The 23,356-nt window shown below is 42.2% G+C and overlaps 5 protein-coding genes across 37 annotated transcripts in view; all 5 read left to right on the top strand.

Annotated features, from left to right (window-relative positions):
• LOC146677678 (protocadherin gamma-C5-like) overlaps positions 1–23,356 on the top strand; it is a 285,476-nt gene that overhangs the window by 188,203 nt on the left and 73,917 nt on the right. For 2 of the 33 annotated variants that reach the window (XM_085425000.1, XM_085425159.1), the window contains exon 1: positions 13,648–16,196. The exons of 27 other annotated variants lie outside the window; for them this stretch is intronic. In XM_085425000.1, the coding sequence (XP_085281126.1) occupies positions 13,812–16,196 (2,385 nt within the window). In that variant the 5' untranslated portion in view covers positions 13,648–13,811. Of the gene's footprint in view, positions 1–3,076; positions 5,743–13,647; positions 16,197–17,249; positions 19,809–23,356 lie in introns of those variants that run through there. 4 more of the 33 variants (XM_085424872.1, XM_085425087.1, XM_085424824.1 and 1 more) reach the window with 4 other exon arrangements.
• Positions 65–2,970, top strand: LOC146677704 (protocadherin beta-16-like). Its single transcript, XM_085425276.1, has one exon. It carries the CDS (start codon positions 244–246, stop codon positions 2,665–2,667), a length of 2,424 nt encoding a protein of 807 aa, XP_085281402.1. The 5' UTR covers positions 65–243; the 3' UTR covers positions 2,668–2,970.
• LOC146677705 (protocadherin gamma-A11-like) lies at positions 5,753–9,814 on the top strand. Its single transcript, XM_085383415.1, has one exon. It carries the CDS (start codon positions 7,397–7,399, stop codon positions 9,812–9,814), a length of 2,418 nt encoding a protein of 805 aa, XP_085239541.1. The 5' UTR covers positions 5,753–7,396.
• On the top strand, positions 10,118–13,456 carry LOC146677706 (protocadherin beta-16-like). The gene has a single exon (XM_085425212.1). The coding sequence runs from the start codon at positions 10,499–10,501 to the stop codon at positions 13,097–13,099; it is 2,601 nt and encodes an 866-aa protein (XP_085281338.1). The 5' UTR covers positions 10,118–10,498; the 3' UTR covers positions 13,100–13,456.
• On the top strand, positions 20,356–22,938 carry LOC146677707 (protocadherin beta-16-like). Its single transcript, XM_085383416.1, has one exon. The coding sequence runs from the start codon at positions 20,542–20,544 to the stop codon at positions 22,936–22,938; it is 2,397 nt and encodes a 798-aa protein (XP_085239542.1). The 5' UTR covers positions 20,356–20,541.

Below are 23,356 nucleotides of genomic sequence, written 5' to 3' on the forward strand. Positions count from 1 at the left end.
CTAGAGACGCTGTTGGCTAGTCTGTGGTAGTTTTGCTGCTGATTACAGCAGCACCTCCCAGATAATTTAGATCGGAGGAAGTATTGTCGACACAGTAGACATTTCAGGTTTCCGAGAATAATATACCCTACACGGACATTTTAGCAGTCGGTTTTTTTGATCGACCTTTATTGTGTGGCTTTTTCATTTTTACTCCAGCTGTGTGTGGAATTTAGCTCTTTTTCTCGATTGCTTTGATTCGTCATGATATTACAAAGCCGTTGGACCGAAACAATGAAATGGCAAGTGATACTGTTTTTCTCAATGCTCTCTCTCTGTTATGTGTTCGGGCAGGTAAGCTATTCTGTTCCAGAAGAAATGTCAAAAGGCTCGTTAGTCGGTAAGATAGCACAAGATTTAGGTTTGGACCTAAAACGGTTGAAAACGGGAAAAGCTCGCTTGCATGTTGGAAACAGCGCTGAATACATTGAGCTGAATAAAGAAAGGGGGGTGCTTCTTATCAAGGAGAGAATCGACAGGGAGGCTTTATGCAAACAAACTACTCCCTGTGCTTTACACTTTCAAATGATTTTGGCAAATCCTATCGAGTTCTACCGTGTTACTGTAGAAATAACAGATATAAACGACAACGCCCCTATATTCAAAATGAAAGATATGGTATTTGAAATAAGCGAGTCGGCTGTAAAGGGGTCAAAATTTATATTAGAGAAAGCACTGGATTCTGACGTTGGAATAAATGGGCTTAAAAGCTACTCCCTTAACCCAACAGATAATTTTGCTTTGAAACTCAACGACAACACTGATGGGGGGAAAGAAGTAGAGATGGTTTTGGAAAAACCTCTTGATCGAGAGAAAGAGGAGCAGCTGACTCTTACACTAACAGCCGTCGACGGAGGTGAACCTCAGCTCTCGGGGACAGTGCAAATTCATGTAACTGTATTAGATGTCAATGACAACGCACCTGTTTTCACACAGTCAACGTACAAAAGTAGTTTAATGGAAAATTCTCCAAGAGGAACCCAACTGATTACTGTTACAGCCACCGATAAAGATGAAGGAACAAATGGTTTCGTAACATATTCGATATCAAATAACATTGATGGAATTTTTGATTTATTTGAAATACATGAGACAAGCGGGGAAGTGCGGTTGATCGGAAATGTAGATTATGAAACATCGAAACATTATCAGCTCAATATTAAAGCCAAAGATCAGGGTGGACTCAGTGACTCGTGTAAAATTATTTTTGATATTACTGATGTAAATGATAATAGCCCAATAATAGATTTAATGTCGACTACTCAATCGGTTCCAGAAGATTCCACCTTAAAAACCGTTGTTGCAGTTATGAACGTGCATGATGCTGATTCAGACGATAATGGAGTAGTTAAATGTTTCCTAAATGACAATGTACCTTTTAATATTGAGAGTACATCAAATAGCTTCTACAGCATTATAACAGACAGTGATTTAGACAGAGAGAGAGCATCCGAATATAACATCACTGTGACCTGCTCTGATGAGGGAGTGCCCTCCCTCTCCAGCAGTGTCACTCTCACCTTACAGATCTCAGACGTTAATGATAACGCACCTGTCTTTGAGAGGAGCTCATATGAGGCCTACATTGTAGAAAACAACACACCAGGTCTCTCTATATTCACAGTCAAAGCCACAGACGCTGACTGGAACCAGAACGCCCGTGTTTCTTACATACTTGAGGACTCCTCCGTTAACGGAGTGCCAGTCTCCTCGTATGTGTCCGTTAGTGCTGATAGTGGAGTCATCCATGCAGTGCGCTCTTTTGACTACGAGCAGATCAAAGATTTCCACTTCCGCGTAAAAGCGCAGGATGGAGGTTCTCCTCCACTCAGCAGCAACGTGACCGTGAAAATAATGATCCAGGACCAGAACGACAACCCTCCTCAGGTTCTGTACCCAGTCCAGACTGGTGGCTCTCTGGTGGCTGAAATGGTGCCTCGTTCCGCAGATGTGGGCTATCTGGTGACGAAAGTGGTGGCTGTTGATGTGGACTCTGGACAGAATGCCTGGCTCTCCTATAAACTGCAGAAAGCCACAGACAGGGCGCTGTTTGTAGTGGGCTTACAGAATGGAGAAATCAGAACTATCCGCCAAGTCACTGATAAAGATGCTGTCAAGCAAAGACTGACTGTTATAGTGGAGGACAACGGGCAGCCCTCTCGTTCAGCTACAGTCGTTGTTAACGTGGCGGTGGCGGACAGCTTCCCTGAAGTGCTGTCGGAGTTCACTGAGTTGACACACGACAAGGAGTACAATGACAACCTGACTTTTTACTTAGTCTTGGCTCTGGCTGTAGTTTCCTTCCTCTTCATCACGTGTTTAGTGGTTATTATATCAGTCAAAATCTACAGGTGGAGACAGTCTCGCATCCTGTATCACTCCAACCTGCCTGTCATTCCATATTATCCACCACGTTACTCAGACACTTTGGGGACAGGGACTCTTCCACATGTGTACAATTACGAGGTGTGCAGGACGACTGACTCCAGAAAGAGTGACTGTAAGTTCGGCAGAGCTGGTAGTCAGAACGTGCTGATAATGGACCCCAGTTCTACAGGAACGATGCAGCGGATACAGAGTGAAAAGAGCATCCTGGATGAACCAGACTCTCCTCTTGAGGTCAGTTAACTGCTGTTGTGAACGGCTTTCATGCGGTGATATTATTGTAATACATGCAACTTTCCTGCTTATAGGATGGAGATAACTACAGCACATTTGAAATTGTACATCACTATTTCAAAATATCTTGTTTCAATTATAATCTGATCGTTTATTACTGATTTCAGCACCACGGATAGAGACAGCATTTGTCCCTCCTCGCATTTCTCTTTAAAATAGATTTAATACTTGCTCCATCTTTTGTTCCTTTGTTTGTTGCATATATCAAAAGATGTCTTCTATATATTTGTTTGACTTTTTTAGTTCGTCAGTGCAGGCCTCTAGATATTTAGCTTCTAAGGTGTTTTTTCATAACATTTTTATGAAATATATTAAGTTAAATAATTTTATTGTTCTTGTAGTTCTGCTCTATGGACTCAATGGGCCGCTGTTGGTCAACGTGTTGCAATCCTGTAGACAGGATTTGAAGCAGATCCTCCCATTTCATGTCCGTATTTTAGAGAAAGGAAGGGAGACAAAGCACTGTTCACTGACCGGGAATCTTTTAGATGGATACAGTGATCTGATGGACTATTATTTCACTGTTTGGGAGTGATATATGTTCCTTTATCTATATCTTTTCGTGTGGAAACATTATTTTTTTTGTCGTGATTCCCTTTGCAAAAGATGTTCTGTGGTGCAGCGTATATTTTGAACAGAACAATGAGACGGCAAGTACTGTTTTTTATCTCGATCTTCTATGTAGGTTATGTTGTCGGTCAAGTGAGCTACTCTATTCCGGAGGAAATGCCAAAGGGGTCTGTTGTCGGAAATATAGCTCGAGATTTGGGCATAGATGTGAGGAGACTAAAGTCAGGTAAATCTCGTATATTTACGAGCGACAGCGCAGAATACATCGAGCTGAGTAGGGAGAGAGGAGTCCTCCTCCTCAAAGAGAGAATCGACAGAGAGTCACTCTGCAGACAGACGACGCCTTGTGCTTTGCATTTGCAGATTATTCTAGAAAACCCAATGGAGCTTTTTCGAATAACGGTCGAAATCACTGATATAAACGATAACAGTCCAAGTTTTAAAAACGATGAGAAACGTTTTGAAATAAGCGAATCCGCAGTTACAGGATCGAAATTCGTGTTAGAAAGAGCGGTCGATGCAGATATTGGAATAAATGGCCTGAAAAATTATAGCCTGAGACCTACGGATAACTTTGTTCTGAAAATCGAAAATCAGGCTGATGGACAGAAAAAGGTTGAAATGGTTTTACAAAAGCCGCTAGATCGAGAAAAGGAGGAACAAATATCATTGTTGTTAAACGCCGTAGACGGAGGGGATCCTCAAATGTCGGGTACGGTGAAGATTTATGTGACCGTACTCGATGTGAATGACAACGCTCCGGTTTTCACGAAGTCGGTTTACAAGGCGACTATAGCCGAAAACTCTCAGAAAGGAACAACAGTGACAACAGTGAGCGCTTCTGATGCAGATAAAGGGACAAATGGGGATGTTTCTTATTTAGTATCAGCTACAATTGATAGTGTATCTGACATATTTACAGTAAATCAAAATGGTGAAGTAATATTAGTTGGTGAAGTTGACTTTGAAAAAGCCAAGTATTACCAAATTGATATTGAGGCCAAAGACAGTGGTGGTCTTTCTGATTCCAGTAAGGTTATAGTTGATGTTATTGACATTAATGATAATGAGCCTGTAATCAGTATACTTTCGAAATCAGATTCTATTCCTGAAAACTCTCCCCATAATACAGTTATACTTATGTTCAGTGTCTATGACTCAGATTCAAGTAATAATGGTCAGGTAAACTGCAGATTAAATAGTAACATACCATTTACTATTACAGCTGCCTCAAATGATTTCTACAGTTTAGTAACAGACAGTGATTTAGACAGAGAGAGAGCCTCTGAGTACAAGATCACTTTGACCTGCTCTGATGAGGGAGTGCCGTCCCTCTCCAGCAGCGTTACTCTAACCTTACACATCTCAGACGTTAATGATAACGTGCCTGTCTTTCAGAGGAGCTCATATGAGGCCTACATTGTAGAAAACAATACGCCAGGTCTCTTGATATTCACAGTCAAAGCCACAGACGCTGACTGGAACCAGAATGCCCGTGTTTCTTACATACTGGAGGACTCCTCCGTTAACGGAGTGCCAGTCTCCTCATATGTGTCCGTTAGTGCAGATAGTGGAGTCATCCATGCAGTGCGCTCTTTTGACTACGAGCAGATCAAAGATTTCCACTTCCGCGTAAAAGCGCAGGATGGAGGCTCTCCTCCACTCAGCAGCAACGTGACTGTGAAAATAATGATCCAGGACCAGAACGACAACCCCCCTCAGGTTCTGTACCCAGTCCAGACTGGTGGCTCTCTGGTGGCTGAAATGGTGCCTCGTTCAGCAGATGTGGGCTATCTGGTGACTAAAGTGGTGGCTGTTGATGTGGACTCTGGACAGAATGCCTGGCTCTCCTATAAACTGCAGAAAGCCACAGACAGGGCGCTGTTTGAAGTGGGCTTACAGAATGGAGAAATCAGAACTATCCGCCAAGTCACTGATAAAGATGCTGTCAAACAAAGACTGACTGTTATAGTGGAGGACAACGGGCAGCCCTCTCGTTCAGCTACAGTCATTGTTAACGTGGCGGTGGCGGACAGCTTCCCTGAAGTGCTGTCGGAGTTCACTGAGTTGACACACGACAAGGAGTACAATGACAACCTGACTTTTTACTTAGCCTTGGCTCTGGCTGTAGTTTCCTTCCTCTTCATCACGTGTTTAGTGGTTATTATATCAGTCAAAATCTACAGGTGGAGACAGTCTCGCATCCTGTATCACTCCAACCTGCCTGTCATTCCATATTATCCACCACGTTACTCAGACACTTTGGGGACAGGGACTCTGCCACATGTGTACAATTACGAGGTGTGCAGGACGACTGACTCCAGAAAGAGTGACTGTAAGTTCGGCAGAGCTGGTAGTCAGAACGTGCTGATAATGGACCCCAGTTCTACAGGAACGATGCAGCGGATACAGAGTGAAAAGAGCATCTTGGATGAACCAGACTCTCCTCTTGAGGTTAGCCTCATGAAATTACAAATGATTTTAAATGCCTGTTATTTTTGCATGCATGGTATTCTGGAGGTTATCAGAGAGCTAGCAATGCACATTTTATTTCTTCCATGACAATTCACTGTTCATTAAACCACTTCTGCACTTTAACAGAATCAGCCTTTCATCCCATAATCTATATGTGTTCCCCCTCTTTTATCTAAACCTAACAAAGTCATCTTAGCCCTAATTTAGTTTTAGTTTAAGTATATGAAAAGAGTCTCCATAATCAGCATCCTGTTCCAGCACTTTTTTTCAAGAAAGCAGGATTAATTATTGACAATTATTCAATAATATGTTAACCTTTTAAGTATTTCGAACATTGTAGTTGCAGATTGTGTTTCACTGAAATGTCTACCAGCACTGTTTACATTGCAGTAGAGTGCAACTTTCGGCTCTGAAAGCAACTTTTTAACAACAAGCTTTAGTTAACTATTGAAACAAAACTTAAAACACTATGATCAAAAAATTAAAGCAGGCAGCTTGGAATACCAGAAGCAACAAAATGTCTACTGGTGGTCTTCCCTTTGATACTTTTTAGACTTAAACTATTTATTACAAGCTAATCATCACCTATTCTCCCACTTGGTTTTAATTTTTCTTCCAGAAAACTTATACTTTTCAAGTTGTGTTAAGCAAATAATTACTTTCATCTGAGATCTGTGCAATGCAGTTTTGAAAATTACTACTTATTCTTATTGTTTACTAAAGGAGAAGATTAACTTCATCAAATAATTACCAGTTTATGTCTTGTGCTTCTTCTAAAGCTGTCTCCACCCTGGTGTGTTTTAGCAGGAACTGCATACACATTCATTGATCAGGAAAGCCCTTGAAGTAGAATGATTACTTGCAAAAAATGGCCTTTTTTTCCTTTGTAATCACTACATTTTTTCCATTATCTGTATTTATCATTTTGGAGCCTTACTTCATGGTTAAAGTAATTTTGTATTTGACAGCTTTATCACAAATCACTATCTATACAGGAAGATTTTAAAAGGTGCAAGTGTAACAGGCAAAGAAATACACCCTATCACTTTTGTAATCTTTTTTATAAAGTTCTCTTTACTTCAGATATATATTGTTACTAGATCTTTACCTTATTTTACTGTTCCTTAGAATCTCATGTCATATTACAAGGGAAAGTGTATTGTGTCATTAAAGATGACTTGACATTGTACAATAATCAAAATATACCCTTCAGAATAAGATGTCAAGGCAGGTGGGGAGGTTGTCCTCTGTATTATTTTGTATTTGAGTTATAAGTACCCTAGACAAATATTTTATTATTGTGTAATGAATTAAACTCCTATTTATTTTTTTCACTTTGGACCTGCTAGCTGATGTTGTAATTTTCTGCAGTGCACATGTTTGGACTCTCAGGGCCGCTGTTGACTAGTGTAGAGAATTTCCCTTCATTTGATACGTTAAACACAGAAAGAGACGCACATGCAGCACACAGGCGTAGCTGATAAACACTGGAGATATCCGCGCTGTGGTTTATTTATTTCGAGTTCAAGAAACGCGGACAGAATCAGTTTTCCTCTGGAGTACTATCTATTCGGGAAAACCAGGCGCTTTTGAGTACAGCAGGCTTTTTTCTCCAGCTTTTAACGAAGAGAAAATGTCGGGCAGAACAATGAGATGGCAAGTACTGTTGTTTGTGTCGGTCTCTTCCCTCGGCACAGTTTTCGGGCAGGTCGCTTACTCGATTCCTGAGGAAATGTCAAAAGGCTCTGTAGTTGGTAATATAGCGCAGGATTTAGGTATAAATGTAAAGAGACTAAAATCGGGTAAGGCGCGTATATATACAGAAGACAATGGAAAATACGTCGAGCTGAATAAAGACAGAGGCGTCCTGCTTGTTAGAGAAAGAATTGACAGAGAGACGCTCTGCGGGCAGACGACACCTTGTGCTTTACATCTTCAAATTACACTCGAAGACCCGATTGAATTCTATACCGTTACTGTCGAAATTAACGACATTAACGACAATGCTCCGAGCTTCAAAAAGGATGAAATAAAATTTAGGATTAGTGAGTCGGCTGTGATTGGAGCAAAATTTGTGCTAGAGCGAGCAATGGATCCAGACGTAGGTGTGAACGGATTGCAGAGTTATTCGCTACAACCTACGGACAGTTTTAATCTAAAACTCCAAAATCAGCAAGACGGGAGTAAGAAGGTGGAGATGGTGCTGCAGAAACATCTAGACAGAGAGGCGCAACAGCATCTCTCTTTAATTCTCACAGCTGCTGACGGTGGTGAGCCTCAGCTGTCGGGAACAGTGCGAATAGAAATTTCCGTGCTAGATGCCAACGACAATGCTCCAGTATTTACGCAGGAAGTCTATAAGGTCACTATAATGGAGAACGCTGCAAAGGGTGCAATTTTGTGTACTGTTAGTGCTACAGATGCAGATGAAGGTTCTTATGGGAAGGTTATTTATTCAATAACAAACACGTTAGACGGTGTCCCTGTAATGTTTCACATTGCCGAAGAAAGTGGTGAGGTATCCCTAACTGGAAACCTTGATTATGAAAAGGCACAGCTCTATGAAATACATATACAGGGTAGTGATGATGGGGGGCTAACAGATTCAGCTAAAATTCTTGTTGAAGTAACCGACATAAACGATAATCACCCATCTATTAATATAATGTCTAAAACAAATTCCGTATCGGAAAATTCAAGGCCAGAAACAGTTGTAACAATTTTCAATGTTCAAGATCCCGACTCTGGTGAAAATGGCAAAGTAGCATGTAATATCGAAGGACATGTGCCATTTCTGATCAAATCAACATCTAAAAAGTTCTTTAGCCTAGTTACAGACAGTGATTTAGACAGAGAGAGAGCCTCTAACTATAACATCACTGTGACCTGCTCTGATGAGGGAGTGCCCTCCCTCTCCAGCAGCGTCACTCTCACATTACAGATCTCTGACATAAATGACAACGCACCTGTCTTTGAGAGGAGCTCATATGAGGCCTATATTATAGAAAACAACACGCCGGGTCTCTCTATATTCACAGTCAAAGCCACAGACGCTGACTGGAACCAGAATGCCCGTGTTTCTTATATACTGGAGGACTCCTCCGTTAACGGAGTGCCAGTCTCCTCGTATGTGTCCGTTAGTGCTGATAGTGGAGTCATCCATGCAGTGCGCTCTTTTGACTACGAGCAGATCAAAGATTTCCACTTCCGCGTAAAAGCGCAGGATGGAGGCTCTCCTCCACTCAGCAGCAACGTGACTGTGAAAATAATGATCCAGGACCAGAACGACAACCCCCCTCAGGTTCTGTACCCAGTCCAGACTGGTGGCTCTCTGGTGGCTGAAATGGTGCCTCGTTCAGCAGATGTGGGCTATCTGGTGACTAAAGTGGTGGCTGTTGATGTGGACTCTGGACAGAATGCCTGGCTCTCCTATAAACTGCAGAAAGCCACAGACAGGGCGCTGTTTGAAGTGGGCTTACAGAATGGAGAAATCAGAACTATCCGCCAAGTCACTGATAAAGATGCTGTCAAACAAAGACTGACTGTTATAGTGGAGGACAACGGACAGCCCTCTCGTTCTGCTACAGTCGTTGTTAACGTGGCGGTGGCGGACAGCTTCCCTGAAGTGCTGTCGGAGTTCACTGAGTTGACGCACGACAAGGAGTACAATGACAACCTGACTTTTTACTTAGTCTTGGCTCTGGCTGTAGTTTCCTTCCTCTTCATCACGTGTTTAGTGGTTATTATATCAGTCAAAATCTACAGGTGGAGACAGTCTCGCATCCTGTATCACTCCAACCTGCCTGTCATTCCATATTATCCACCACGTTACTCAGACACTTTGGGGACAGGGACTCTGCCACATGTGTACAATTACGAGGTATGCAGGACGACTGACTCCAGAAAGAGTGACTGTAAGTTCGGCAGAGCTGGTAGTCAGAACGTGCTGATAATGGACCCCAGTTCTACAGGAACGATGCAGCGGATACAGAGTGAAAAGAGCATCCTGGATGAACCAGACTCTCCTCTAGAGGTTAGCTTCATGAAATGATACATGTTTTTTTCTGCCTTTTATGCTTCATGATATTCTGGAGGTAAATAGACAGACATTCCATTAGATGTTAGGAAACTACATCAGTTACAGTTACAATTTTAAACATAACCAGTATCTTTTAGCGTTGATGCGTTGCAAAGTTTTTATCAACTTACATCGCAGTTCAGCACCACAGACAGCGACACCTTAAATTTTCAACTTCAGCATTCCAGAGTCCTTTTCATTAAGACTGGACTTAATTTCTGTAATTCGTGTCAGCTTTAATTTAGGATATATTTATTTTGTAATTGCACAATGTAATTTTTTACTAAGATGTTTCAATATATAATTAAACGATATATGCTGTAAGTTGCAGATATCCTAAAATCTTTAAATTTAGGATACTCGAGGTTTAGATGAGCCTTAATAGCGTGGCTTTACACTGAATTCATTGTTTTTGAGAATGAATGTTGTAATTTGTATTTTTAACTCAAAGGGTCGCTGTTGGCAAGGGTGTTGCGATTTGGCTGGATGTTTTTTATTCCTCTGTGTCTTCCCTTTTGCGTGGAAATATTCGACGTACAGACAGAAAGACTGTTCGGGTTTATAAGAAGCACTGCAAGGAATTCTATACCTGCTTACACCATTTGATTCTTATAATTGGAATGCGAACGATTTTTTTTCTGTCTTCATATTCTCTCCATGACAAATACTTCTTTTTTTAGTGGAGAAGGAACGGAAATCGGGTCGTGCAGAACAATGAGACGGCAAGTACTGTTGTTTCTCTCAGCCCTATGTCTCAAATACGTGCTCGGGCAGGTCAGCTACTCCATTCCCGAAGAAATGGCCAAAGGCTCTGTAGTTGGAAACATAGCTCATGATTTAGGTTTAGATCTTAAAAGGTTGAAATCAGGTAACGCTCGCGTTTACACGGGCGGCGGTGTAGAATACATCGGGCTGAATAAAGAAAGGGGGGTCCTGCTTGTCCAGCAGCGGATAGACAGAGAGGCTTTATGCGGAGAGACGACGCCTTGTGCCTTACATTTCCAGCTAATTTTGGAAAATCCAATGGAACTGTTTCGTGTAACAGTGGAGGTTACGGACATAAATGATAATACCCCCACGTTTACCAATTCAGAAAAACGTTTTGAAATTAGTGAGTCCGCTGTGATAGGATCGAAATTCGTGTTAGAGAAAGCATTAGATTCCGACATAGGGATGAATGGTTTACAACAGTACTCACTTGCTCCAAGTGATCATTTTGTATTAAAACTAGAAAGTCAGCCAGACGGCAGTAAAAAGGTGCAAATGGCTCTACAGAAGCCTTTAGACCGAGAAAAGAAGGATTATTTGTCCCTGCTGTTAACTGCCATGGATGGAGGAGAGCCGCAGATGTCAGGGACAATGCAGATATTTGTCACTGTATTAGATGTGAATGATAATGCACCGACATTTGCCAAACCGTTATATAGAGCAAAACTGCAGGAAAATTCTCCTAAAGGCACCAGTGTTACAACTGTAAGTGCATCTGATAAAGACATCGGTTCAAACGGAGAATTATCATATCTGATATCTACAAGCAAACGTGTTCTATCTGAACTGTTTAATATCAATCCAAAGACTGGTGAAATTATCCTAGTCGGGGAAATAGATTATGAAAAAGCAAACTCTTATCAAATTGATATTGAAGTTGTAGACAGCGGTGGGCTCTCTGATTCAGCGAAAGTGATAGTTGATCTCATTGATGTAAATGACAATAGTCCTCAAATAAACATCGTTTCTAAATCAGAGTCCATATCAGAGAACTCACCAACAAATACTGTAATTGCTATGTTAAGCATAAACGATCCAGATTCCGAGAATAACGGGAATGTTGTGTGTGATATAAATGATAGCATTCCCTTCAAAATACAGACTACTATAAATGGGTTTTATACCCTAGTTATGGAGGTTGCTTTAGACAGAGAAATGGCTTCGCAATATAATATCACTGTGACCTGCTCTGATGAGGGAGTGCCCTCCCTCTCCAGCAGCGTCACTCTCACCTTACAGATCTCAGACGTTAATGATAACGCACCTGTCTTTGAGAGGAGCTCATATGAGGCCTACATTGTAGAAAACAATACACCTGGTCTCTCTATATTCACAGTCAAAGCCACAGACGCTGACTGGAACCAGAACGCCCGTGTTTCTTACATACTGGAGGACTCCTCCGTTAACGGAGTGCCAGTCTCCTCGTATGTGTCCGTTAGTGCTGATAGTGGAGTCATCCATGCAGTGCGCTCTTTTGACTACGAGCAGATCAAAGATTTCCACTTCCTCGTAAAAGCGCAGGATGGAGGCTCTCCTCCACTCAGCAGCAACGTGACTGTGAAAATAATGATCCAGGACCAGAACGACAACCCCCCTCAGGTTCTGTACCCAGTCCAGACTGGTGGATCTCTGGTGGCTGAAATGGTGCCTCGTTCAGCAGATGTGGGTTATCTGGTGACGAAAGTGGTGGCTGTTGATGTGGACTCTGGACAGAATGCCTGGCTCTCCTATAAACTGCAGAAAGCCACAGACAGGGCGCTGTTTGAAGTGGGCTTACAGAATGGAGAAATCAGAACTATCCGCCAAGTCACTGATAAAGATGCTGTCAAACAAAGACTGACTGTTATAGTGGAGGACAACGGGCAGCCCTCTCGTTCAGCTACAGTTGTTGTTAACGTGGCGGTGGCGGACAGCTTCCCTGAAGTGCTGTCGGAGTTCACTGAGTTGACCCACGACAAGGAGTACAATGACAACCTGACTTTTTACTTAGTCTTGGCTCTGGCTGTAGTTTCCTTCCTCTTCATCACGTGTTTAGTGGTTATTATATCAGTCAAAATCTACAGGTGGAGACAGTCTCGCATCCTGTACCACTCCAACCTGCCCGTCATTCCATATTATCCACCACGTTACTCAGACACTTTGGGGACAGGGACTCTTCCACATGTGTACAATTACGAGGTGTGCAGGACGACTGACTCCAGAAAGAGTGACTGTAAGTTCGGCAGAGCTGGTAGTCAGAACGTGCTGATAATGGACCCCAGTTCTACAGGAACGATGCAGCGGATACAGAGTGAAAAGAGCATCCTGGATGAACCAGACTCTCCTCTAGAGGTTAGTTATATAATGATCTTGCCAATTTTGAAGCGTAAACTTTTTTTTCTGTTCCTCATAGTTTTTACTAAGAACCAACTAGCGCTAGTCAAGAGTCAGCACCATGGACAGAGGCACGTTACTTGTTCCATCGCTTTTGACAATGGGTGTCTATCTTAACGTATTGATGTTTTGTCAACATGTGAAGGTATGTTAGTATTTGACGTTTAGTTATTGGTGATGGTGTAAAATTTGAACATAAATCGTTTCGTCTCTTTTTGCCAATACACGTCGAAAGACTGTAACTCAATATAAACTTGGCGGGGGTGGGGGAGCTATCTATGTCATGTATTTCGCTTTGTTGAATTTGTGACAGTATTTTTAAGCAACTCGTCACATATCATCATGACTTAATAGTTCAGTTCAGTGGTATACGTAAAGAATATAGACTCTGTTATCTGTTCAACTAAAATACTTTATAAGGGAACTAGTATTCTCTAGTGTTGCAGACGTTAACTCTTTTATGGGCTGTGTTATCCTGGTATTTGTAAAAACAATAAGCCTTCGTGCACAACAGAGTTTTCCTTTAGTTTCCCAGGCGTTTTCTGTAGTTCCTAATTATGTACTCGTAGGGCCGCTGTTGGCCAGTGTGTTGATATTTCAGGGCACATTTAAAGAGAAACCTCGCTCGCCATAATGATATCACAGAGAGAAAGACGTCGTGTTCAAACGTCGGAGATCATTTTAACTAGAGCCGTTTTCAACCTTTCTTTAACCGATTCAAATGGTTTCGGAGTGATGTCTGTGTTTTATCACTTGTAAGGGACATTCGGTAATTGTGGATAATAGTTTTTTCCTGCTAATTTTCCAGGGGAACAGTTCGAACAGAACAATGAAATGGCAAGCGCTGTTGTTTTCCTTGGTCTTTTATCTCGGTCCAGTCATCGGCCAAATCAGCTACTCTATTCCCGAGGAGATGCCGAGTGGCTCTTTAGTCGGTAATATTGCCCAGGATTTGGGTTTGGATACAAAACGACTGAAATCTGGAAGAGCTCGCGTTTATACGGGAGACGGTGTGGAATATATTGAGCTAAACGGGGAACGCGGACTTCTTCTAATCAAAGAGAGGATCGACAGAGAAGCGATTTGCAGGCAGACAACACCTTGTGCTTTACATTTTCAGATCATTTTAGAAAACCCTATGGAGTTTTACAGTGTCACAGTCGAGATTATAGACATAAATGACAACCCCCCCACCTTTGAGAAAAGCGAGGTAACCTTTAAAATCAGTGAATCTGCTGTAATCGGAGGAAAATTTGTTCTGGACAGAGCAATTGATCTTGATGTCGGCAAAAATGGTCTTCAGAAATATGAGCTTAAACCTACCGATAATTTTGTACTGAAAGGGGACAGTCAAGGTAGTGGAACGGAAAAGGCTGAAATGATTTTACAGAAGCCTCTTGACAGAGAAAAGGAAGAGTCGATATCACTAGTTCTAACAGCCTTTGATGGCGGAGATCCGCAAATGTCAGGTACAATTCGAATTTTCATCACGGTATTAGATGTTAATGATAATGCGCCTGTCTTCACACAGTCCACCTACACAGCCACTGTTTTTGAAAACGCCCCGGAAGGGACAGTTGTCACGAGTGTTAGTGCGTCAGATGCAGATCATGGATCAAATGGTAGAATAAAATATTCCATTACAAACAGTTTAGATCAAGCGCATGCCTTGTTTCAGATACATGAAGAAAGTGGAGAAATAAAATTAATTGGAAACATTGATTATGAAAATGCACGAAATTACCATATTAACATACGTGCAAGTGATGATGGTGGACTTACAGATTCGTGCAAAGTTATCGTTGAAGTGGTGGATATAAACGACAACAAGCCAACGATTAATATAATGTCAAAATCAAATATGATATCTGAACACTCTAAACCTAACACTGTTGTTGCGATGATGAATGTTCAAGACCCAGATTCAAATGAAAACGGTAAAGTCCACTGTTTTATCAATGATAATACACATTTGTCTATTAAGTCAGCATCTAATAATTTCTACAGCTTAGTAACAGACAGTGATTTAGACAGAGAGAGAGCCTCTGAGTATAACATCACTGTGACCTGCTCTGATGAGGGAGTGCCCTCCCTCTCCAGCAGCGTCACTCTCACCTTACAGATCTCAGACGTTAATGACAACGCACCTGTCTTTGAAAGGAGCTCATATGAGGCCTACATTGTAGAAAACAACACACCAGGTCTTTCTATATTCACAGTGAAAGCCACAGACGCTGACTGGAACCAGAATGCCCGTGTTTCTTACATACTGGAGGACTCCTCCGTTAACGGAGTGCCAGTCTCCTCATATGTGTCCGTTAGTGCTGATAGTGGAGTCATCCATGCAGTGCGCTCTTTTGACTACGAGCAGATCAAAGATTTCCACTTCCTCGTAAAAGCGCAGGATGGAGGCTCTCCTCCACTCAGCAGCAACGTGACTGTGAAAATAATGATCCAGGACCAGAACGACAACCCCCCTCAGGTTCTGTACCCAGTCCAGACTGGTGGATCTCTGGTGGCTGAAATGGTGCCTCGTTCAGCAGATGTGGGTTATCTGGTGACTAAAGTGGTGGCTGTTGATGTGGACTCTGGACAGAATGCCTGGCTCTCCTATAAACTGCAGAAAGCCACAGACAGGGCGCTGTTTGAAGTGGGCTTACAGAATGGAGAAATCAGAACTATCCGCCAAGTCACTGATAAAGATACTGTCAAACAAAGACTGACTGTTATAGTGGAGGACAACGGACAGCCCTCTCGTTCTGCTACAGTTGTTGTTAACGTGGCGGTGGCGGACAGCTTCCCTGAAGTGCTGTCGGAGTTCACTGAGTTGACCCACGACAAGGAGTACAATGACAACCTGACTTTTTACTTAGTCTTGGCTCTGGCTGTAGTTTCCTTCCTCTTCATCACGTGTTTAGTGGTTATTATATCAGTCAAAATCTACAGGTGGAGACAGTCTCGCATCCTGTATCACTCCAACCTCCCTGTCATTCCATATTATCCACCACGTTACTCAGACACTTTGGGGACAGGGACTCTGCCACATGTTTACAATTACGAGGTGTGCAGGACAACTGACTCCAGAAAGAGTGACTGTAAGTTCGGCAGAGCTGGTAGTCAGAACGTGCTGATAATGGACCCCAGTTCTACAGGAACGATGCAGCGGATACAGAGTGAAAAGAGCATCCTGGATGAACCAGACTCTCCTCTTGAGGTTAGACTTACATGCTGATATTTCATACTTTTGGAATCTTTGCACTGTTTTCGATCTGTCAAGTGGCTTATGACTTTTTCAGTATCTAGGTTCATTTGTGCTTTCTTATTTGTTTTGTTACCACATGTCAGTGTCAATCAGTACAGACTGCATATATTCCATGTGCTTGTCTTTGGAGTTTTAGCATTACTACCTGTAGGAGCCATATGTTAGTCTTTCCTTTTTTGGATTAAGAGGGTTGGTTTAAGTTCACACACTGTATTGGTGCACGGTTGTGGGGCATGACTCATGGGTGTGTATTAGATGATAAATGTCGTTGCACTCACCTGTTCACAGCACCTGCTGTTTGATGAGCAGAAAGGTAGGGTGAGCATTACGGGAAACTTTCTATTGACCGCAGCTTGATGTATAGTTTAATGCACTAGTTGATGCCATAGTCTGATGTTGCAGTTTGACATAACAATTGGTGTAATATTTTGTCAGTTGCAGTCATGTTTGTTTGTGCAGTCTCTGCATTTGTAATACATTTGATCCAATGTACTGAGTTGTGGGTTTGGACAGTACAATGTGGAATAAAAGGAACAAATAGCTCAGAGGTGCATTTTATGTGTTTATTGTTGCGTGTAGTCAGTATCCTCATGTTTAGCCTGCCACGGCCGTTGGTGTTGGAGGAGCCACAACCCCACCAGTGAATATGCTTACATAAAGTCACTAACCTTTGAACCTATTAGGCATGAGGTATGACGCATTAGTTTTAATTATTAAAACACTTAAATGGTTACATTGTCAGTTGTGTAATATAATCTAATCTGTAACAGGTTAGATTATCTAATAGCTTTAAAGTTTTCTAGTAATAATAATAATAATAATAATAATAATAATAATAATAATAATAATAGTTGTTGTTTTTGTTTTCTATGAGCATCATCATCATCCTCATTCCAGATTTTGCTGTTTGGTCTGTTGAACAGAAAGGGCCGCTATTGGCCCGAGTATGGCAGCATTCGTCAACGCTGAAAATTGTACCTCCCCTTTAGATTTGCACACTGGTAGACAATGAAACGCACAGTAACCGCCTGTTCTCTTTTATAAGGAATACCGCTTACGGAGATCGAAAACGTATTCTTTTTTCGCTGAAACTGTGTTTGAGATATGGTGGGAATTATTATCATGATTCGTGTGGATTGCAGTTTTATTAAAAGGACACAGGATTATCCCTGCAAAGCAATGAGGCGGCAAGTACTGTTGTTCTTCTTGGTTTTCTTTCTCACCTCGGTGTTCGGGCAGGTCAGTTACTCCATTCCTGAGGAAATGGAGAAAGGGTCTTTAGTGTGTAATGTGGCTCAGGATTTAGGTTTAGACATTAAAAGGCTGAAATCCGGCAGAGCGCGCGTTCATTCTGGAGATAGTGCCGAATATATTGAGCTGAATAGAGACCGTGGTGTCCTCCTTATAAAAGAAAGGATAGACAGAGAAACGCTGTGTGGCGACACGACGCCCTGTGCTTTACTTTTACAGATGATTCTGGAAAATCCGATTGAACTGTTTCGAATAACAATAGAAATCACAGATATTAATGACAATGCTCCCAGCTTTGCATCGAGCGAAAAGCGCTTCGAAATCAGCGAGTCAACCATCATTGGGTCTAAATTTGTGCTGGAGAAAGCCATCGATGCTGACATCGGTACAAATGGTCTCCAGAGCTATTCCCTTAATCCAACAAAAAACTTTGCGCTGAAATTAGAGAACCAAGCGGATGGGAGTAAGAAGGTGGAAATGATTCTACAGAAGCCTCTGGATCGAGAGCAAGAACAACATATATTGTTATTATTAACTGCTCTGGATGGTGGGCAGCCGCGTATGTCAGGTACAATGCAGATCACTGTTAACGTATTGGATGCAAACGACAATGCACCAGTTTTCACTAAGCCAGTATATAAAGCAACAATAACCGAGAATTCACCGGCTGGAACCAGCGTTATAACTGTTAGAGCATCTGACAAAGATGGAGGCTCTAACGGGGAAATATCATACGCAATTTCCAATAGCAAACGTCGTTTATCAGATTTATTTCAGATTGATAGAAAAACTGGAGAGGTTATCGTGATCGGTCAAATAGACTATGAAAAAACGAAGCTCTTCCAAATAGATATAGAAGCTACGGACAATGGTGGGCTCTCTGATTCAAGTAAGATTCTCTTAGATGTTACTGATGTGAATGACAACAGCCCTCAGCTGAAAATACTCTCTAAGTCAGATGCCATTTTAGAAGACTCGCCTGAGAGTACTGTAATTGCAATGCTAAGCGTAAATGACCCTGACTCTGACAGGAATGGAGAGGTGAAGTGTAATATGAATGATGACGTTCCTTTTAAAATACTGAACACCATCAATGGCTTTTACAGTTTGCTGACAGAGGTTGCTTTAGACAGAGAAGTTGCGCCTCATTATAACATCACTGTGACCTGCTCTGATGAGGGAGTGCCCTCCCTCTCCAGCAGCGTCACTCTCACCTTACAGATCTCAGACGTTAATGATAACGCACCTGTCTTTGAGAGGAGCTCATATGAGGCCTACATTGTAGAAAACAACACACCTGGTCTCTCTATATTCACAGTCAAAGCCACAGACACTGACTGGAACCAGAACGCCCGTGTTTCTTACATACTAGAGGACTCCTCCGTTAACGGAGTGCCAGTCTCCTCGTATGTGTCCGTTAGTGCTGATAGTGGAGTCATCCACGCAGTGCGCTCTTTTGACTACGAGCAGATCAAAGATTTCCACTTCCGCGTAAAAGCGCAGGATGGAGGATCTCCTCCACTCAGCAGCAACGTGACTGTGAAAATAATGATCCAGGACCAGAACGACAACCCCCCTCAGGTTCTGTACCCAGTCCAGACTGGTGGCTCTCTGGTGGCTGAAATGGTGCCTCGTTCAGCAGATGTGGGCTATCTGGTGACGAAAGTGGTGGCTGTTGATGTGGACTCTGGACAGAATGCCTGGCTCTCCTATAAACTGCAGAAAGCCACAGACAGGGCGCTGTTTGAAGTGGGCTTACAGAATGGAGAAATCAGAACTATCCGCCAAGTCACTGATAAAGATGCTGTCAAACAAAGACTGACTGTTATAGTGGAGGACAACGGGCAGCCTTCTCGTTCAGCTACAGTCATTGTTAACGTGGCGGTGGCGGACAGCTTCCCTGAAGTGCTGTCGGAGTTCACTGAGTTGACACAAGACAAGGAGTACAATGACAACCTGACTTTTTACTTAGTCTTGGCTCTGGCTGTAGTTTCCTTCCTCTTCATCACGTGTTTAGTGGTTATTATATCAGTCAAAATCTACAGGTGGAGACAGTCTCGCATCCTGTATCACTCCAACCTCCCTGTCATTCCATATTATCCACCACGTTACTCAGACACTTTGGGCACAGGGACTCTTCCCCATGTTTACAATTACGAGGTGTGCAGGACGACTGACTCCAGAAAGAGTGACTGTAAGTTCGGCAGAGCTGGTAGTCAGAACGTGCTGATAATGGACCCCAGTTCTACAGGAACGATGCAGCGGATACAGAGTGAAAAGAGCATCCTGGATGAACTAGACTCTCCTCTAGAGGTTAGTTATATAATGATCTAGCCAACTTTGAAATGTTAACTTTTTTACTGTCTGAACCAGACTGTTCTATACAGGTTTGTCATTTGGGTTAAAAAAAAAAAATTAAAACCTGTGTGCATGCATGAGGTACTATTTTGTGAAAAAACGCGAGTCCGACACTGATTCAGCACCTTGGACAGTGACAAATAGGGCACAGTTCTACGTTGTTCCTTTTTTATGCGCTTCTTTTATATATTTATATGCCTGGAGTAAATTCTTTTTTTCAACAATCTCTCGTTTCCATTCTGTGTGAATGAATTTCTATAGTTACGTTCATTCCATTATCGGTCAAGATGAGAAAACTCCGTTTCTTTTTTCTGTCATCCTCCTCATTTTCATTATAGACGTGCGCTGGCTTTTTTCTACTTCTTTTTTGTCCTTCGTCTTCTACTGTTTGTCTCGTGTACTTTCACATTGTGAACTCATCGCGCCGCTGTTGCACAATCTGTCGAGTTATTGAATTTCTTTAATAACACATCCACCCAGTCAACATCCTGACGAAGCACACTCAGACGTAGAGCACACGGTTTGGGAATCAGATCAAATTCACGGGCAGCTTAAAACGGATTCCTACTGTAACGGGTGGATTAAAACAGATTCCCTTTTATCTTTTCTATTCATTTTGTTGGAATTTTAATCGTTAAAAGGAATAAAACAACATAGCCGTGGTGTGACAGCGGTGTCGGACAAAACAATGGAACGGCAAGTACTGATAATCTCCATTCTCTGCCTCAGTTATGTGGTCGGGCAGGTTAGCTATTCAGTTCCAGAAGAAATGGCGAAAGGATCTTTGGTGGGCAATATAGCCCAAGATTTAGGTTTAGATGTCAAACGTCTTAGGTCAGGTAAAGCTCGTCTCTATACCGGAGACAGCGCTCAGTACATCGAGCTGAATAGAGAAAGAGGAGTCCTCCTCATTAAAGAAAAAATAGACCGCGAAGTCCTGTGCAGACAGACAACGCCTTGTGCTTTACATTTTCAAATAACGTTAGAGAGCCCACTGGAATTATTCCCAGTTACGGTTGAAATTACCGATGTTAATGATAATGCTCCAGTTTTCCAAAAGGAGGAGAGAGTGTTTGAAATCAGCGAATCAGCGATCGTCGGCTCTAAGTTTATGCTAGAAAAAGCAATAGACCCAGATATCGGACTGAATGGTCTGCAGAGATACATTCTTAAGCCGAGTGACAATTTTGTTCTTAAATTGCACGCACAAAGTGATGGAAGCAAGAAAGTAGAAATGATTTTACAGAAGCCATTGGACCGAGAGAAACAAGAACATATATCTTTAGTTTTGACTGCGGAAGATGGAGGTGAACCGCAAATGACAGGAACAATGAAAATCTATGTTACCGTATTAGATGCAAACGACAATGCACCTGTTTTTAGTAAACCCGTTTACAAAGCAAGCATTACGGAACACTCTGTTAAGGGAACACTTGTTACTAAGGTCACGGCTTCTGACGCAGACAAAGGCACAAATGGAGAGGTGACCTATGTAATCGGAAATAGCATGGATACAGTTTCAAAGTTATTTCATATTAATAATGAAGGTGATGTGATATTAGATGGTCTGATTGACTACGAAATTGAAAAAACTTATAATATAGACATAGAAGCAATCGATCAAGGTGGACTCTCTGACTCAAGTAAACTAATCATCGATGTAATTGACGTGAATGACAATAGACCCGTTGTAAATATGATTTCAGCGTCAGGCTCAATACCGGAGGACTCAGCCCGCAAGACAGTAATAGCTTTAATGAGCGTAAATGACCCTGATTCTGAAAATAATGGGAAAGTGAATTGCGTGATGAATGACAATATTCCATTTGAAATTAAATTTACATCTAACAATTTCTATAGTTTAGTGACAGACAGTGATTTAGACAGAGAGAGAGCCTCTAACTATAACATCACTGTGATCTGCACTGATGAGGGAGTGCCCTCCCTCTCCAGCAGTGTCACTCTCGCCTTACAGATCTCAGACGTTAATGATAACGCACCTGTCTTTGAGAGGAGCTCATATGAGGCCTACATTGTAGAAAACAACACACCAGGTCTCTCTATATTCACAGTCAAAGCCACAGACGCTGACTGGAACCAGAATGCCCGTGTTTCTTACATACTAGAGGACTCCTCCGTTAACGGAGTGCCAGTCTCCTCGTATGTGTCCGTTAGTGCAGATAGTGGAGTCATCCACGCAGTGCGCTCTTTTGACTACGAGCAGATCAAAGATTTCCACTTCCGCGTAAAAGCGCAGGATGGAGGCTCTCCTCCACTCAGCAGCAACGTGACTGTGAAAATAATGATCCAGGACCAGAACGACAACCCCCCTCAGGTTCTCTACCCAGTCCAGACTGGTGGCTCTCTGGTGGCTGAAATGGTGCCTCGTTCAGCAGATGTGGGCTATCTGGTGACTAAAGTGGTGGCTGTTGATGTGGACTCTGGACAGAATGCCTGGCTCTCCTATAAACTGCAGAAAGCCACAGACAGGGCGCTGTTTGAAGTGGGCTTACAGAATGGAGAAATCAGAACTATCCGCCAAGTCACTGATAAAGATGCTGTCAAGCAAAGACTGACTGTTATAGTGGAGGACAACGGGCAGCCCTCTCGTTCAGCTACAGTCATTGTTAACGTGGCGGTGGCGGACAGCTTCCCTGAAGTGCTGTCGGAGTTCACTGAGTTGACACACGACAAGGAGTACAATAACAACCTGACTTTTTACTTAGTCTTGGCTCTGGCTGTAGTTTCCTTCCTCTTCATCACGTGTTTATTGGTTATTATATCAGTCAAAATCTACAGGTGGAGACAGTCTCGCATCCTGTATCACTCCAACTTGCCTGTCATTCCATATTATCCACCACGTTACTCAGACACTTTGGGGACAGGGACTCTGCCACATGTGTACAATTACGAGGTGTGCAGGACGACTGACTCCAGAAAGAGTGACTGTAAGTTCGGCAGAGCTGGTAGTCAGAACGTGCTGATAATGGACCCCAGTTCTACAGGAACAATGCAGCGGATACAGAGTGAAAAGAGCATCCTGGATGAACCAGACTCTCCTCTAGAGGTTAGCATTTCTGAATAATACGTTTCTGAATAATCGTTATGTTGCACACTAAAGTGGTTGGAAAGATAAACCTACACTTGTATTTTCTCCCATTATCTTCTTTCAATCATTTTAGCCATTTCATAATTTGAGAAAAGTATTAGAAACCAATTTACATGTTGTAATTTGTGTGCAAAACTAAGCAATATTGCTGTGTTGATCTATATTTACCAGGGTATTCCAAACCCAACTAAGCCATACTTATTTTTCATATTAGTAGTCTAAATATTTTAGGACATTTTAATAGTGTATTGGAATAGTTATTGAAAACGGCATTTTAGGCCTGAAAAAGTCATATCAGTTATAACAAGCTTTCCTGTAAAGATGAGAATGTTACAACACATAAGCCCCATTTCTGTTGCATTTGCTCACCATGTTGTATTCAATCGCTGACAGC

Source organism: Rhamphochromis longiceps, linkage group LG2 (assembly GCF_057381845.1).
Source record: "Rhamphochromis longiceps isolate RC_006_pf linkage group LG2, R_longiceps_female_GT1.1, whole genome shotgun sequence".
Classification (NCBI taxonomy): Eukaryota; Metazoa; Chordata; class Actinopteri; order Cichliformes; family Cichlidae; genus Rhamphochromis; species Rhamphochromis longiceps.